General features: G+C 34.7%; 2 protein-coding genes, 1 non-coding gene and 1 pseudogene across 3 annotated transcripts; 3 read left to right on the top strand and 1 right to left on the bottom strand.

The window, feature by feature from the left end:
* Window positions 1–3,780: 3,780 nt before the first annotated feature.
* On the top strand, window positions 3,781–3,852 carry TRNAP-AGG. The gene has a single exon. It is a non-coding gene; the product is annotated as a tRNA-Pro (tRNA).
* A 2,099-nt stretch (window positions 3,853–5,951) lies between these two features.
* LOC120141179 (classical arabinogalactan protein 26-like) lies at window positions 5,952–6,711 on the top strand. The gene has a single exon (XM_039156112.1). The coding sequence runs from the start codon at window positions 6,054–6,056 to the stop codon at window positions 6,483–6,485; it is 432 nt and encodes a 143-aa protein (XP_039012043.1). The 5' UTR covers window positions 5,952–6,053; the 3' UTR covers window positions 6,486–6,711.
* A 1,344-nt stretch (window positions 6,712–8,055) lies between these two features.
* LOC120141161 (protein NETWORKED 3C-like) lies at window positions 8,056–8,969 on the bottom strand. Its single transcript, XM_039156091.1, has 2 exons — window positions 8,863–8,969; window positions 8,056–8,757 (listed from the first exon to the last, which is right to left on the bottom strand). The coding sequence occupies exons 1-2, from the start codon at window positions 8,960–8,962 to the stop codon at window positions 8,117–8,119; spliced, it is 741 nt and encodes a 246-aa protein (XP_039012022.1). The 5' UTR covers window positions 8,963–8,969; the 3' UTR covers window positions 8,056–8,116.
* A 2,303-nt stretch (window positions 8,970–11,272) lies between these two features.
* On the top strand, window positions 11,273–14,688 carry LOC120141309 (annotated as a pseudogene).
* The last annotated feature ends 189 nt before the right edge of the window (window positions 14,689–14,877 follow it).

The following is a 14,877-nucleotide window of genomic DNA, read 5'->3' as shown; positions in this document are numbered from 1 at the left end:
TCTGTAAAATGACAAAAATACCCCTGTAATGGAAATGAATCAAGAATGTCACCAAGCTCAGGAATGATTGAATATCCTCGAGCTCTGAAATGAATGGAATAAAACTGAACATCAAAATTACCAAAATACCCTTATGGCCTAAATTTAGTAAATGTCTTGGATTAATTAAGGAATCCAAGTAAGCATATGTATTGGACTACCTTTAAAGGTAATGGGAAATAATTTAAGTGAGTAGATCAACCCTAAAGCTATGTTAATACATGAATGGCATAGATATTACTGGAATATGTGTTCGTCTTCTCAAGTTTGGCTCGATGACAAATTTTGGAAGTATTCAGTTCAGCTAAGATCTAGATCGTATTCAGTACTAAGAATTGGACGTTTGTTCGACAAATCAACCACGAAGACCAAATTGAATGGAATGGAAGTACAACATGTATCTGAAATTCAGGAACGTTTAAATTATTCGGGAAAATCCCGAAGTAACTGGATTGGACTTGAATGTTAAATGAACTAAGTAACCTCAATGACTGAGGATTAAGTAAGAGATTGGAATAAGTTTGGAAACTCGGATGAACTTATATGATATATCATCCCTATGGATTTTGAACCACAAATCAAGTACGTCAGCATTTCATGGTATAGTTGAAACATGGAAATAAAATAAAGACCATTAGAATATTTGCTTGTCTCCTTAAGATCTATTCAGTGATGACTCAGATGATGATTTATGGATAAGAATATTTGGTATTAAAGAGTAAATACCCTGAAAGGTTAATGAATTGACAAGTTGGTAAGTATTGGTTCTAGAAGCTATTCATCTGGAGTTATTCGATATTCGGATTAATCGTCATAGATTATAAAGATTTTGAATACCTTCAAATTTCGTAGAGCTTCAGAAAAGTGTTCGAATAAGATGATCCCGATGAATCATATCCTGAATAACCGATGATTTTGTCAGTTAACAAACTCTTCTAATAGTGATTCTAATTTCCGGCATTCTATTGGTAAACTGAAGATTTGCGTTTCTCTGCCCGATAAGATTATCCTGTATCTCTAAATAATATCTGGAAACTCTAGTGTGTTCCCTACTTATATGAATATTTTATCTGATTTCTGATTTGAATTCTGTTTTGACATCTGATCTGAAATCTGTTCTGATTCCTAAACTGGATTCTGTTATGATATCTGATCTGAATTATGTTTTGATTTTGATATCTCTGTTTACCGACGGAGAAATGTTTTAAATGGGGGTATTGTTGAAGGATGAAGTTCCGCAGGTTCCTCGGCTTTGTGCTCAGGGCCTTATATGTTGTGTTGGGTTGGGTGTATGGTTCTGGGGAACCTACACATTATGTTGTGTTGGGATGGGGGTATATATATATATATATGTTTTAAAAAGATCTGAAAAGTTACATGGTTTTTGGGAATACACTAGAAAACCTATTCTGATATCCTGAACCTAGACATCCGAAATATTTCCATCTGGAATGAATACTATTTGTTACTACCTGAAATATCCGTAGAATCTCTGCTCAGTATAAAGATCTGTAAATGTCTGAATCGATAAGGAAAAATATGTTTATTTGTATCTGCACGTTCTTCAGCATCATCTGGTAGTTCTGTGTTACTGAGCTTTCCAAAGCTCACTCTATTACTCACATTTTCAGGTTAAAAGAATTGTACCAGAGCATCTATCGACTTCAGTAAGGGAGTTCTTCCGGCGTTGTTGCAGAGTATGGTACATGTGATTAGGGAGCATGTAATTGTATTTTGATTTATATACGAGTCTGAAAATCTGTTTTATTTTTAAATAGCGACAAATGATTTTATAAGTTTGCATGTTCTGATAAAAAAGTTTTAAATTTTTCGCTATTTTTACAGTGGGTCGCTCCGGTGGCCCTAATGTGACACCCCGGATCGGATAGGGCTACCCTTATCGGTCTGTGGGGGTTACAAAAGGTACGGATACCGTTACAAGTTTTTTTAATGAGAGGGGGGTAAGGAAGTAAAAGCGTAGGGGAAGGGTACAAGCGTAAATTAGCCTGGAAACCGAGGTGCAAAATACGCCAGACTGGCGCCAATATCTGGTCTTCTTTCTTCCCAAACACTGCTCGTGTGTTCCGCTTGCAACTTGCACACGTATTATTACAGCCAGTGAGAACTGTAAACTTTCTCACACTTGGGTGAGCCAGTAGATTCGGACAAAGGGACAGAGAGAAGGTGCCCGTGCAAAAGCATCGGTGAGGTAACGACTTAAATTTATTGAAAATATCTATGTTTAAAGATTAACATAAAACTTTATATTATAATATTAATTTATAAATTTTCAAGATAAAAAAATATTTAATTTATATGTTATCGCATCTTCGGTCAAAATATGAAAGTATTGAAACTCTTATAAAATTTATCTTTGTTTCTGTTAATTCAACAGCTTTGTATTGTCATTACACTTATATTTAGCTGAACTTTGGGTAGATTTTGATTGTAAATTGTAACGCTGTTGAAAGTTGATAACAGTGTATGTGTTATTTGTGAAGAAATGAACTATTACAAGCTGCCGCTTGATGATTTGTTATTTATGCATCATAATATAATACAAATGCTTAAGGACTCTTTCGAGTAGCTTTATCTGTTGCATCTTATTTGCAGTTGCAAGTACGTTTCATCACAGGCATCTCATTCTTTTGCAATTAGGGACCATTCCATTCTAAATGGAACAGTGTAAAAGCTTATCTACCAAAAGCTCTTGGAGAGAAGGCAGTTTTCAGTTTTGAGCTTCTAACTTAAAAGTTCACATTAATAACATGTATTTTTTGTATGGAATTGACATGTTGAATATCCATCATCATCGTGAGTATACATGTATAATATATAATGCTATCATAAAGAGTGACACAAAATTAAGTGATCAATCATGTTACATGTGTCATAAATATTAAAGTGTTATGTGATTAAAGTATATATTCCACATGTTGTAAGAAAATTATAAATACTTAAAAGACTGACCTAATATTCTATCGATATAAAGAGATAATGATCCCTAGAAAATAGGTTAACCTGTATTACTCATATATTGTTAGAGACATCTTACTCTATATAATTTGGCATGATTGATATTGGATTTTGATTCATATCGATTAGACTTTGATTCTTACATGGTACAAATAAAATTTCAGGGTAGACACCATCAGTGAAATAAAAAAACTTATCAATATATTTGATACTCACCGTAAGCAATACTTGTCTCCACCACTGATGAAACTAGGATCAAACACTGAGAAAGATTAATTGGATTTGTAATAAAGGAATATGTGTCTATTAAATATTTAAAACTACAAATTGGGAAAGATGAAACCTACTTTTATTAATATTTAAATTAAAAATCTAATAATTTTGAAACTTTCTAAATAGATTCGACATTTGACATGTATTACGAGATTTACAATTAGGATACACATTGAATGTGTCTAATATGTCTTGTACAACACTAGATTCAAATATATGTCGAGATGAATGTTCTCTTCATAGCCATACTAATAACTTGCATGGAACCCTTGTTAGTGTTAGATTTAAGCGATGAAAAAAATGAGTATTCTGTTAGAAATATAATTTGCTTAAATTATAGAAATGAAATTATATAAAAGAGAAACTGAAAACGTATAAGTTTGAAAGGATGATAAAAACTGTAAAAGAGAAACATGGAGTGGATGGAAGGGGCAAACAAAAGAGAAATACAGTAAGATTGAATAAACAAATTTGTTGTAGGGAAATCAAAAAGGGCATTTGGTCTAGTGGTATGATTCTCGCTTAGGGTGCGAGAGGTCCCGAGTTCAATTCTCGGAATGCCCCAACTGAATATTTTCCTTTTTTTTATCATACATGCTCCGGGAGCTGGGCTAGGCTGAAACAGTACAAGAGAATTGGACCTGGGCAACCTATAAGAGAGAATCTTGGCTGTTAAGAAAAAAACCGAAACCATCCTTCCATAATAAACGAAGATGTCTCCTTATTCCTCGTAATCTGTTTCCGTTGGAACTTGTTTAACGTACGATATTTTTTTAAAGATAAAATAATTTTAGTAACCGAAAATGTCTTATAATATATAATTTTGACCAATTTTTTTTGGATTTGTCAAAGTAATTAACAAAACGCGAATTTTAATTTTTTAACTCAGTTTCCAAATTCGCAACGCGATTTTGAAAAATGTGTTGCGATAGTTAAAATGTGTTGCGAGAGTTTAAAAAATGTGTTGTTGTGATAGTGAAAAATCCAAAATAAGTTTACATTTTAACTATTCCAAATTCACGTGTAGTTTGAAACAATAAAGAATGTGTTGCGATAGTGTAAAAGATTCCCAAGTGTTTGCAATGCTCAATCCCACATAGTATTGGAAACATTATTGGGAATGGGTATTTAAGGTTTGGATTTCCCACTACCTTGTTGAGTGGAAGAGAACAAGGGGACTCTCGCGCACCGTCGCCGCCACCGTCCCGTCTCGGGTCGTGGTCATACGTGTCTTCGACACGTCCGCGCGGATATTACCTTTTTAGATAAAATTCTTAAGAAACAAATGCAATACCACCAGTCGTTGCGATTTTGGAAAATCGCAACGAATTTGGACTAACGTAAATTTGGAAAATCGCATTGCGATTTCGTATTATCGCGTTGCGATTTTGTATTATCGCGTTGCGATATACATATTAGCATTGCGATAGTCAAAATCGCGTTGCGAATCTGGAAACTGATTTGCGATACTGGAGATCGCGTTGCGATTTAGAGATCGCATTGCGATTTTGTTGGTCATTTTAGCAAATCGAAAAAAATTGGTCAAAATCGTATATTATAAGACATTTTCGGTCACTGAGGTTATTTTCTCTTTTTTTAAAAATTGGATCATTAGTTTTCGATCTATTGATAAATTATTTATGATATTACAAAGATTTATTAAGATTTCGATCATTACAATCCAATTTACTCATTCCTAAAGGTTATGATCTAAACTCTTAATCTTGTTTTAAAGTTTAATATCTCATTTCACTAGATCAATTAATTGTTGGTTAACGTATGATATCTAAAAATTCATATCATCTGCACCAAAAATTATAATTTTAAAGCAGGGTTGGGCATATTTTGAAGAAGTCAAACACAATATTTCCCCTCGGATAAGATTTTCCTCCATTCTATTCAGTATTTGAGTCCACGGTCATTTGATACGATGATATTAGTTTTAATATATGTATAATATAATCTAAGTAATTATATGTTCATAATTTCCATCTTTTGGGTTCTTAAATATATTATTTAACTGAAAAATAAATAATGTTAAGACGTAGAATGAAATATCCTAGAATTCAAGACGCAGAGACACTGCTCACAAATCACAATCATAACAAAAATCCAAAACTTCTCCCTTTCCCATTCTGTCATTTGCTTTTCTTCTTCTATCTCCCTTTTTAAAATCACATAACAATTATTCGTCTAATCATTAACCTTAATGATTAAGCATCAATAGAAAATCGGTCACTGTTACTTTTATATTACAAAGTTAAGGGAACAGAAGCTATAAAACCAGGCATTACTTAGACCGATTAAATACATAGTAACTTCAACTTTAAGCCCCATTGTCATGTCTTGAAAGTTCCTTTCTTTGATGAAGAAAAGTTTATTTCTTTATTAGGTTTTTAGTTTTGTGTGTAAAAAAACATAAAACTGAAAAAACAAATGAAAAAGGCACCCCATGTTCATGTGTTCCAGCCTCAACACAATTACATAATCCACATTGTCGTGTAGCCGATCAGTGGAGCTGTATTTTACCATAAAAAATAAGTTTTTGCCAACCGTCTTTTGTCAGCATACGCACAGCTCCATCTGTGTTTCTCTTTCTCCCAAGTCCCCACCATCACTGAATTTTAAAACCTCCATCATGAATCTCATCACATTCTTCTCATACACCTTTTGCGTAATATAATCTCCCTTCTCTCCCCCTTTTTATTCTATATATTCGTCTATTGAAAAACTTTCACACTTGGATATACTAGTCTCGATCTTTCATGGCTAGTGCTAGTGCTGCCATTTGGTCATTCATTGTGTTCGTGGCTTGTTTTTCTTCACCAGCCTTGTCTTCGTCTCAGCTCCACGTTCAATACTCAACAATATCGGCTGCACCGGCGTTCTTGCCGACTGCTCCGACTTTATCTCCGGATACCGAGCCTTTGTTCCCTACTCCTAAAGGCATGTCACCAGCTCCGGCTGATTCATCGTTCCCCACTATTCCTTCAAGCCCCAGTCCTCCTGACCCTAACAGTGTGTTGGCTCCTGGCCCTGGTATTGCACTTGCACCGTCTGGTTCCTTGCCGGTATCCACTTCGGTTTCTTTAACATCGGATGGAGCTCCGAAATCGACGTTGTTTCTTGGTTTGGTAGTCGCACTTTGCTTATTGCAGCAGCTTTGGTGGAATGGAATCCCCAATTATTGTTACTAGTGGATTACTGGTTTTACTTTTTCTTTTTTTTTAATATAGTGTTTCTTTATTTTTGTTTTTGTAATATATTATTGTTTGATGTTAGGTAAACCAAGTGTCTGGTGATGGCATTGCCACAAACTATTTTTATTCAGATATATAGAATAAAGTCATGAAGGAACTGTAAGTTGAAAAACAGAACATATATCGGCTATTGCTTCTGAAATGTTCAAATCCAAGTGTTGTACTTCCTCCCAAAAATTATATTTTCGCATAAAGAACTTCCAAAGGTTTTCCTATATTCTAAGATGTACTCGGAGGTAACTCCGTCATTCTTTCCACTTACTATGGTCCCTCAATATTATCGCTGTCTGTCACAGTACTAACTAAACTATCTGTCAAACCCATCATTAGCTATCGACATTAACACTAATATTATCCATCCTCTTGTCTAGTGTTAGAGACGTATATACCCATAGAAGCAAGGATGAAAGAGAGAATCTCGAACCCCACACTCATTGTTTATTATCTTCTTCAATCACTTTCTCTTTTTTCTCCAGACCACCAACGACTACGGTTCTCTATCTAATCCAAAAAGAATGAATTGCTTAAAACCACCACTTTTCTACTCAGACCATCAACATCAACTTTGGTGGTTTATCAGAATCAAATTAGGGGTGTTTGGTTCAAGGATTGTGGGATTCCCTCATGTTTGGTTGGTCGGGAATCTCATTCCTGGTAATGTTTTATTACCAATAGTAGATTTTTTTGGGTATATTATCGGGAATGTCATTATCTCTCTTCCCTTAGGTATTGTAACATTACCGGCGTTTTGGACTAACAACAACAATAACAACAAAACCCAATTCCCATATGCAATGGGGTAAGGGGAGGTAGGGTAGTAGGCTGCCCCCACCAGGTTGAGAGTAGCTTCCGTAAAATGTCCTTAAATTTTTATTTTTTTTTTCAAAAATATCATTTTTCTGTCATTGAATAATAAAAATTCTACGAAGGTTAAATTATAAATTTATCCTTAAATTAATTTAGATTTACAAAAAAACATCTATAATTAAAATTTTATATGATGTTCAGGGGTTAAAAAAAATTTACCCTTTCATTAAACATTTTTTATTTTTTTAATTTTGTAAAAAAAATTATATAAATATTATGAATTTAATTTTTTAAAGAAAATATATAAATATTTTATAATTTGTAATATTATACAAATATATAATAAGAACAATTTGGTCAAATATACATTCCAATAATATTTTATTTCTCTAACCAAACACGATAGATAGTCTTACATTCCTGCTAAATCAACCAAACACAAAATACAACATTCCCAGTAATCCTATTCTCTAGTAATCTTTTATTCCCACTGGTAATCTTACATTCCGTGAACCAAACGCACCCTTAATGTTTATAATTGTTGATTTGTTGAAATAAGTTTTATTTTGTCAGGTTGAGGAAAAGAAAATGAAAATCTAAGAAATAAATACCAAAAACAGATGTTTATTTCAGAAGGTAGCATGTATCGAGTTAGAATTCAAAGGGTCAATTAACAACACTACTTGTAATCTGATTCCTGTAGGAGGTATAATACTATGTATATCAGTATATGGTATTTGGTTTACTGTACGAAACTAAAACTAGAGAGCAATTGCAGTAGCACGAGACATGGGAGATCCATTGAACAACATCCCCAAAAATCCACCCTTTAATCTGCTAAATTCTAGGGGACTCCGTTTCCTGCTTGGGGTGGATGATTGTTTAGAAATACTCTTCTCGAGCTCAATGTTATCATCCTTGAGCAATTGGACTGCAAAACTCAGTTCTCTAATCACTTGTCTCTTCTCCGTATCTTTCTGCAACAATTGAGCCTTCTGGTTCTTATTCTCTTCTTTCAGTCTCCCTATTTCTTCCTTCAACTTCATTATTTCATCATCTTCGGTTACTATACTTGGAACTTCATATATTCCGTCATGTTTAGGGTCATCGACTTCGGATTCGGGACTGTCTTCGGATTCGGCATTGTCAGAGTGACTGTCGTAGGTTATGTCCATCACATTGATTGTCTTGCCTGAGTTGGACTTCATGGATGAGGATGATCCTAGGATGCCTGTCTTCACTTGATCGTACCGCTCGGCGAGTGAACGGTGGGCTCGGTAGAGATCTTGAACCAAGCTGATTAACTCCGGCCGCTTCTTGTAGTACATTTCTGCACGTTGCGCAAAGGAATCTGCATCTTCCTCGATCAATTTCAGCATCGTCTTTGTCTTATGCTCCAGTTCTGGCATTGGCATAAAAAACCATTTCATCAATTAAGCAAAATGGAGATGACAGAGAAACTAAGCATGCCTAAAAATAAAAGCGAAAAAAGTGAGGTGTGTTTTACCGGAAAGAGTGGAATGAAGCCATGGAGAGCGCTTTGATCCTCTGTTATGAGTATCAAACCACCACCAACGTGGAGCTTCCATCTTCATCGTTTGCGCCATTTCTCCCTTGTAATCAAAAGTCAAAACCCAGAAAATGCCAAAACTCAAGTGTAAGAAGATCTTTTACATTCGCAGTGAAGGAAAGGATGATGGACAGAACTAGCCGTCCATGGGATTTTATAAGGGGAGGAGGGGAAGGCTCATGCAGTGAATTTAGAAACAGGCGGTAATTTCAACATTCAAACCCGCCATTAAAATAATAGCCACAAACTTAAAAGAACGCAACAGATTTATATGGAAAGAAATCATGGGTTTCCATCTACTATTGGTTCTTTCCAAATCCCGTGAAACACAAAATCCAATTCCTGACATGAAAAATGCTTTCTATGTGGTTTGATGTTATCGTCGTTTCACTGTTAGGATTGTGGTCTGTCCAATCGCCTTTTACCACGTGTCATAAATGCCGTAAATTAAAAGAAAGATTTGACTAATATAATATTAATATATTTAAAATATTTTTTAATTGAAAGGTGACTTCAAGTTACCGATTTAAGTATGAAGAATTTTACAAAACGATGGTTCTTATATATTCTTGAAATCAATAGTTGAGTATCAGGCAGTACAAAACAAAGTAATGAAATTCGATGAGGATCTAAAGCGGACATCTTCGTCAGCTGATCAGCCACCATGCTACATATTTCTTGTGGAATTTAAAGAAATTTTGTAGACCAATCTTGATTTCAACCAACATAGATGATTTTTACTGACGAGAGAGGGCTGCAATTTGCACTTGAGATAAGGATTAACTTCATGACCGTCGCGTAATCCAATTACATTTAGAGCGATTGCAAATTGTTAATTACGAAAAAGTACTTGTAGCTTTGGAAACTATATTTAATGTCATTAACCCTTTTATTAATCAAATTTGATGGAATTAGAGTATTGATGGGTTTACCTAGACCAATGTGAATTTGAAGTGTGGTTAACTATGAAAAAGTCTTCGTAAATTTGGAAACTATATATATAAAGGAATGCATTGTGGATGAAAATACCGAGGTTTATAACATGGGTGAAAGATTAACAGTTTGTGGCGGTATTGTTTATTGGTCGGTGGATCTCTCACCACAACATCTAAACCCTGACCTTCTGGATTGCCAAAAGGCTATATTGATCAGCGTGTAAGTTGCAGAGAATTTTGTGGTTAAACCAACACTTGCAACTCGGACCCTCTCATGTAAAATTTGTGTTTATCTGAAATAATTTTTATTTTATGTAATATAAATTAAATAATTATATATTAAATAGTGAAATTATTTAAAAATGTTATATAATAATTATTACTTATTATTTTATTTGAAAAACAATTGTTTTTCAAATATTTATAAAACAATATTGAGAGTTTTTTTTTTCGTATAACCACCGATACGAATCAACCAATTCGTACCGAGTACTGTAGAGGTGATGACGACCTTTTCTATCCAGTTTGCTTTATTCACAAATATCTGCCTCAAGTCTATTTTAAGAGATCTAATATCTCATCCCACTAGATCAGTTAGTTGTCGATAATATTTTCATGTTTTTCAATAAAGTATGTTTCTATCATTTGATTAAATAATCTTTTATATGTATATATATATCCTATTAATTTATAATTATTTTTTTCAAACGTTTCAATTTAAATCAAAATGACCTATAATTTGAGGGAAATTGTTAATTAACTAATAATTAATACTCGTCAAATTGACATTGTCACATGTACAAAGTGATAATATGTTATATGTCACATAATTAAAATGATGGTGTGATATATTTTCTACATTAACAACGAACATTAACTATTAGTTAATTAACAATTTTCATCTCATCAAAAGTCATTTTGCAAAATCAAATGTTAGGATTAAAATATTCTAAAACAAAATAGGAAGCAAATTAATTATCTTTTAATTAATCTGTATGATTATAATATAATATTTATTCAATCATTTGACAATGAATACCCAAATATTCTTACAGAAAATATATTCTAACTCAAAATTTTAAAAAATAATAACTATTACTTTAATCAATGAAATTACTTAATTCGTATAAAATTACTATTCAATTAAACGATATAACTGAATTTTATCATCATACTAAAATTTATTATTTTTTAAAAATCAAATAATTTTTTCTTATTCGGAAAACAAATAAGTGAGGTTCATAATTGGATAAGGGCAGATGGGACCCGGGGGTGGGGCAGGCATTCAATCACAGTAAAATTCTGCTCCAAGTCCTCCACACATCACCACACTAATCCAAAAAAAAAAAAGGCACCAAACCCAACCAACTTTGGCAACTTAGCCCTAAACCTTTCCCCTTCCTGCACATGCAGGCAACTGCAACAAGCCTCCTTCTCACACTGCCCAAGGCCAACGACCTCAGATTCGATCCCTAAAAACCGGTTAGACCCCACGATCCCAAAACCCGATCCTTGTTGATCCAGATGTTCTTCCATGTGCTTTGATCTCAGTTAAGGTTTGATATTTTCCACAATCGTCTTGTTTCTCATTATTTGGTAGCTTGATGGGTCTTGGTTGGACTTGGGATAAGAAGAGGGATCTAGAGCTGTTGGTTTGAATATCGTTTCCTTTTAGGCTTTTTGATTTTTTTTTATTTTTTTTACGGATGCCATTTTGTTTAGATTTATTGGTTGAAAGGTAAATTTGGTGTTCAGTGTTGTTTCTTTATGATATTTTTTGGGTGCCAGTTATGGTAATCTACATTCTTTTGGAGGAGAACTGATGATTAGGGGCGTAACAGTTACTTCGGTATTTTGGAGTCAGCTCTCGATCTTATTAGACTTCTGGTTCTGGATTATGTTGTTGTTTAGTGCTCATAGCTTATTTTGTGTATGAATTTTGATAGCTTATCTGCCAATTTCAAATCATTAGTGTTTATTCGGCTATAATTCTGCATTTGTGAGATTTGATTTTGGAGATTTTAGGTCGTATCGTGTAGAGATTTCTGAATTGAATGTTTTTAGGTACATTGTTTGGTCATTAGAAATTTTAGAGGTGAGGTGTATTGTTGAGTTATCATTGGATTTTAGAGGATTAGGAGGCATAAATGTCGTTTAAGAGCATTATCCATGACATGAAGGGAGAATTGGGGAGTATATCGAGAAAAGGGTTTGATGGGAAGTTTGGGTATGGCATGAGATCAAGGTCACACAGGGTAGTTCAGGATAGCTCAGTTCCAGTTGATGTGTTTAGGCAGAGCTGTTGGGCAAACATGCCGCCTGAGTTGTTGAGGGATGTGTTGATGAGAATAGAGGCATCGGAGAGTACTTGGCCTCCATGGAAGAATGTGGTTGTTTGTGCTGGTGTATGTAGAAATTGGAGAGAGGTTATGAAGGAAATTGTGAAAACCCCAGAAATTTCTTGCAAGTTGACATTCCCAATCTCATTGAAGCAGGTACTAGCTGCATGCCTGTCCTTTATTCTTTTCTATTAAGTGAATTTGAATTTTTATTTGATTGAATTGCTTTCACTTGGTTATGTTTTGACCTTAAAGTGATCCTATTATACTCTACCTTTGAATCTTTTTTTTTTACTAATCAACTGAAATAGCGTTGAAGTGAAGATAAGGTATCAGGAATCATGAACTATTCTCAAACCACACAACTTCACCTCATGAGGTTAAAGTGTTATTGCTAAAGAATGTGCCACAATGTTCCCATCCCTAATAAGGAAAGTCCAGGATATGAATTCTGGTTACAGGTCAAAGAGATAGTTTTTTCCTCTAGGTTTCCTGCTATAGATGATCTGGCACCTTCCATTTAAGATGATTACATTATAAATGCCTACATCCTGAGAAAAATTATTCATTCTTTTATAGCCATAACATCCTACTCAAATACAACAAAATTGTTTTCCCCCCTAGCCATAGTATCTATGATTCGACCATTTGAATCTCATAAAATGGCTCCCAGGCCTGCCACCAAGTTGTTCTTTGCTTCTGCAGCATCTACATATACTCAAAAAAGCACCGGTAGGTGATGACTCCACCTGGTGGGATGACCAGTCTAGTTCGTCTTCTTCTTTTTTCCTTTTTCTTTTTGAAGTTTGATTTAAGTTAGGACAATTCCTAGCATTTACAAAATTTGTCGCAGTCCCTTGCTCTGGTTATACCCTCTTACAGGTGTGCTTGCATAAGTAACGGTGGGTGTAAAATGTGAAAAATGACTGATTTGTTTAAGTTGAGATGTGTCTTGCATTCTAGGATCACCTTGTCATACACTTTAGGAAGCTTAGAATCTAAAGTTAGAAATATGTTGGGTGCTGTTTATCACGCTGCATCACAACAGTCTTTTTGTCTCATAAGTGACCGAATCATAAATTCTGAATTCTAAAGACAGAAATTCTCCTGAGATTAATTGCGAACTTGACAGTTACTTGGCTGAATAATTGCTTGAAAGGTACCTATCTAAGATAATAGAGAATAGACTGTAAGCTCTCTGTTTTGACTTGGAGCAGTTTTCATTATTCAATAATTATCCGTGATAAGTGAAAAGTTTGGGTATATATATATGTTCACGGTATTTTTTATTTTCTTTTGCAGCCTGGTCCAAGGAACTCCCTTCTTCAGTGTTACATAAAACGTAACCGTAGCAACCAAACATATTATCTTTACCTTGGCTTGAATCAAGGTGAGCTGCTTTTATTTATTTGTGTTTCTTTTGAGGTGATTGGTGAGTGTCTTGTATTTCTTTTGGTATCTTTTCTTAGTTGTGTATGCAAAACTGTTTTGCTTTATGCATTTACTTAGCAGCTTCAAATGACGATGGAAAGTTCCTTCTCGCTGCTAGGAAGTGCCGCCGTCCTACCTGCACAAAGTATATCATCTCATTAAATGGCAATGATGTGTCGAAAGGAAGCAGTACCTACATTGGAAAGTTGAGGTATTGTCCAGTGGTTTATGATTTTGCTGATACATCATACATTAGTAATTTCAGAAATCTAAATTTACCTTGATTTGCTTTAACAGATCAAACTTTTTGCGGACCAAATTCACAGTCTATGATGCACAGCCTCCAAATGCTGGAGCCAAGGTTACTAAAAGTTCCTCCACAATGCTAATTAATATGAAACAAGTTTCTCCACGTGTCCCAGCTGGCAACTATTCTGTAGCTCACATCTCTTATGAGCTGAATGTCTTGGGTTCCAGGTAAGGAGCATCTGGAAAGTTGCTCTCTCTATCTCTGTGTGTGTGTTTGTATGGGGTGGTCATCATTTAGCACCTATGCTTACTGAAATAAACATATTCTGCACTATAGAGGACCAAGGAGAATGCAGTGCGTCATGGATGCCATACCAGCCTCTTCTATAGAGCCTGGAGGTGTTGTTCCTGCACAGACTGAATTCCTACACAGTAATCTGGATACTTTCCCATCACTGCTGTTCTTTAGATCAAAATCATCCCGTTCAGAGAGTTTCCGATCTGGACCTTTGTCTGAGCAGAAAGATGAAATGCTGGTATTGAGGAACAAGTCACCCAGGTGGCACGAACAACTCCAGTGCTGGTGTCTGAACTTTAATGGACGGGTGACAGTTGCTTCAGTAAAAAAAATTTAGCTGGTTGCATCTCCAGAAAATGGAGTTGCTTGGCAGGAGCATGAGAATGTCCTATTGCAGTTTGGGAAAGTGGGGAAGGATGTATTCACCATGGATTATCAGTATCCAATCTCAGCTTTTCAGGCATTTGCTATCTGCCTTAGTAGCTTTGACACAAAGATTGCTTGCGAGTGATATGCAAACAGGTATGAGGTTAAATTACCTAACTTTTGGACTTTTGACAATTTTGAATATCAATATAAGCATATAATTTTTATCAATCTCATTTTTGTGTTCTGGATTGTGGCAAATAATTAAACCTGCTTTGCTGGCCGTTGGTATTGCAAATTTCAACTTTGTTGTAACATGTTTATTAAGTAGTTG

The sequence above is a fragment of the Hibiscus syriacus genome, unplaced genomic scaffold, assembly GCF_006381635.1.
Source record: "Hibiscus syriacus cultivar Baekdansim isolate YM2019G1 unplaced genomic scaffold, ASM638163v2 tig00110794_pilon, whole genome shotgun sequence".
NCBI lineage: Eukaryota > Viridiplantae > Streptophyta > Magnoliopsida > Malvales > Malvaceae > Hibiscus > Hibiscus syriacus.
This window is presented reverse-complemented; position numbering and strand designations above follow the sequence as displayed.

Coding starts and splice junctions, on each gene's coding strand:
- LOC120141179 (XM_039156112.1), top strand. CDS start 6,054: ATGGCTAGTGCTAGTGCTGCCATTTGGTCATTCATTGTGTTCGTGGCT.
- LOC120141161 (XM_039156091.1), bottom strand. CDS start 8,962: ATGGCGCAAACGATGAAGATGGAAGCTCCACGTTGGTGGTGGTTTGAT. Junction 8,758..8,862: donor GCTTCATTCCACTCTTTCCG/GTAAAACACACC, acceptor TGCCAATGCCAG/AACTGGAGCATAAGACAAAG.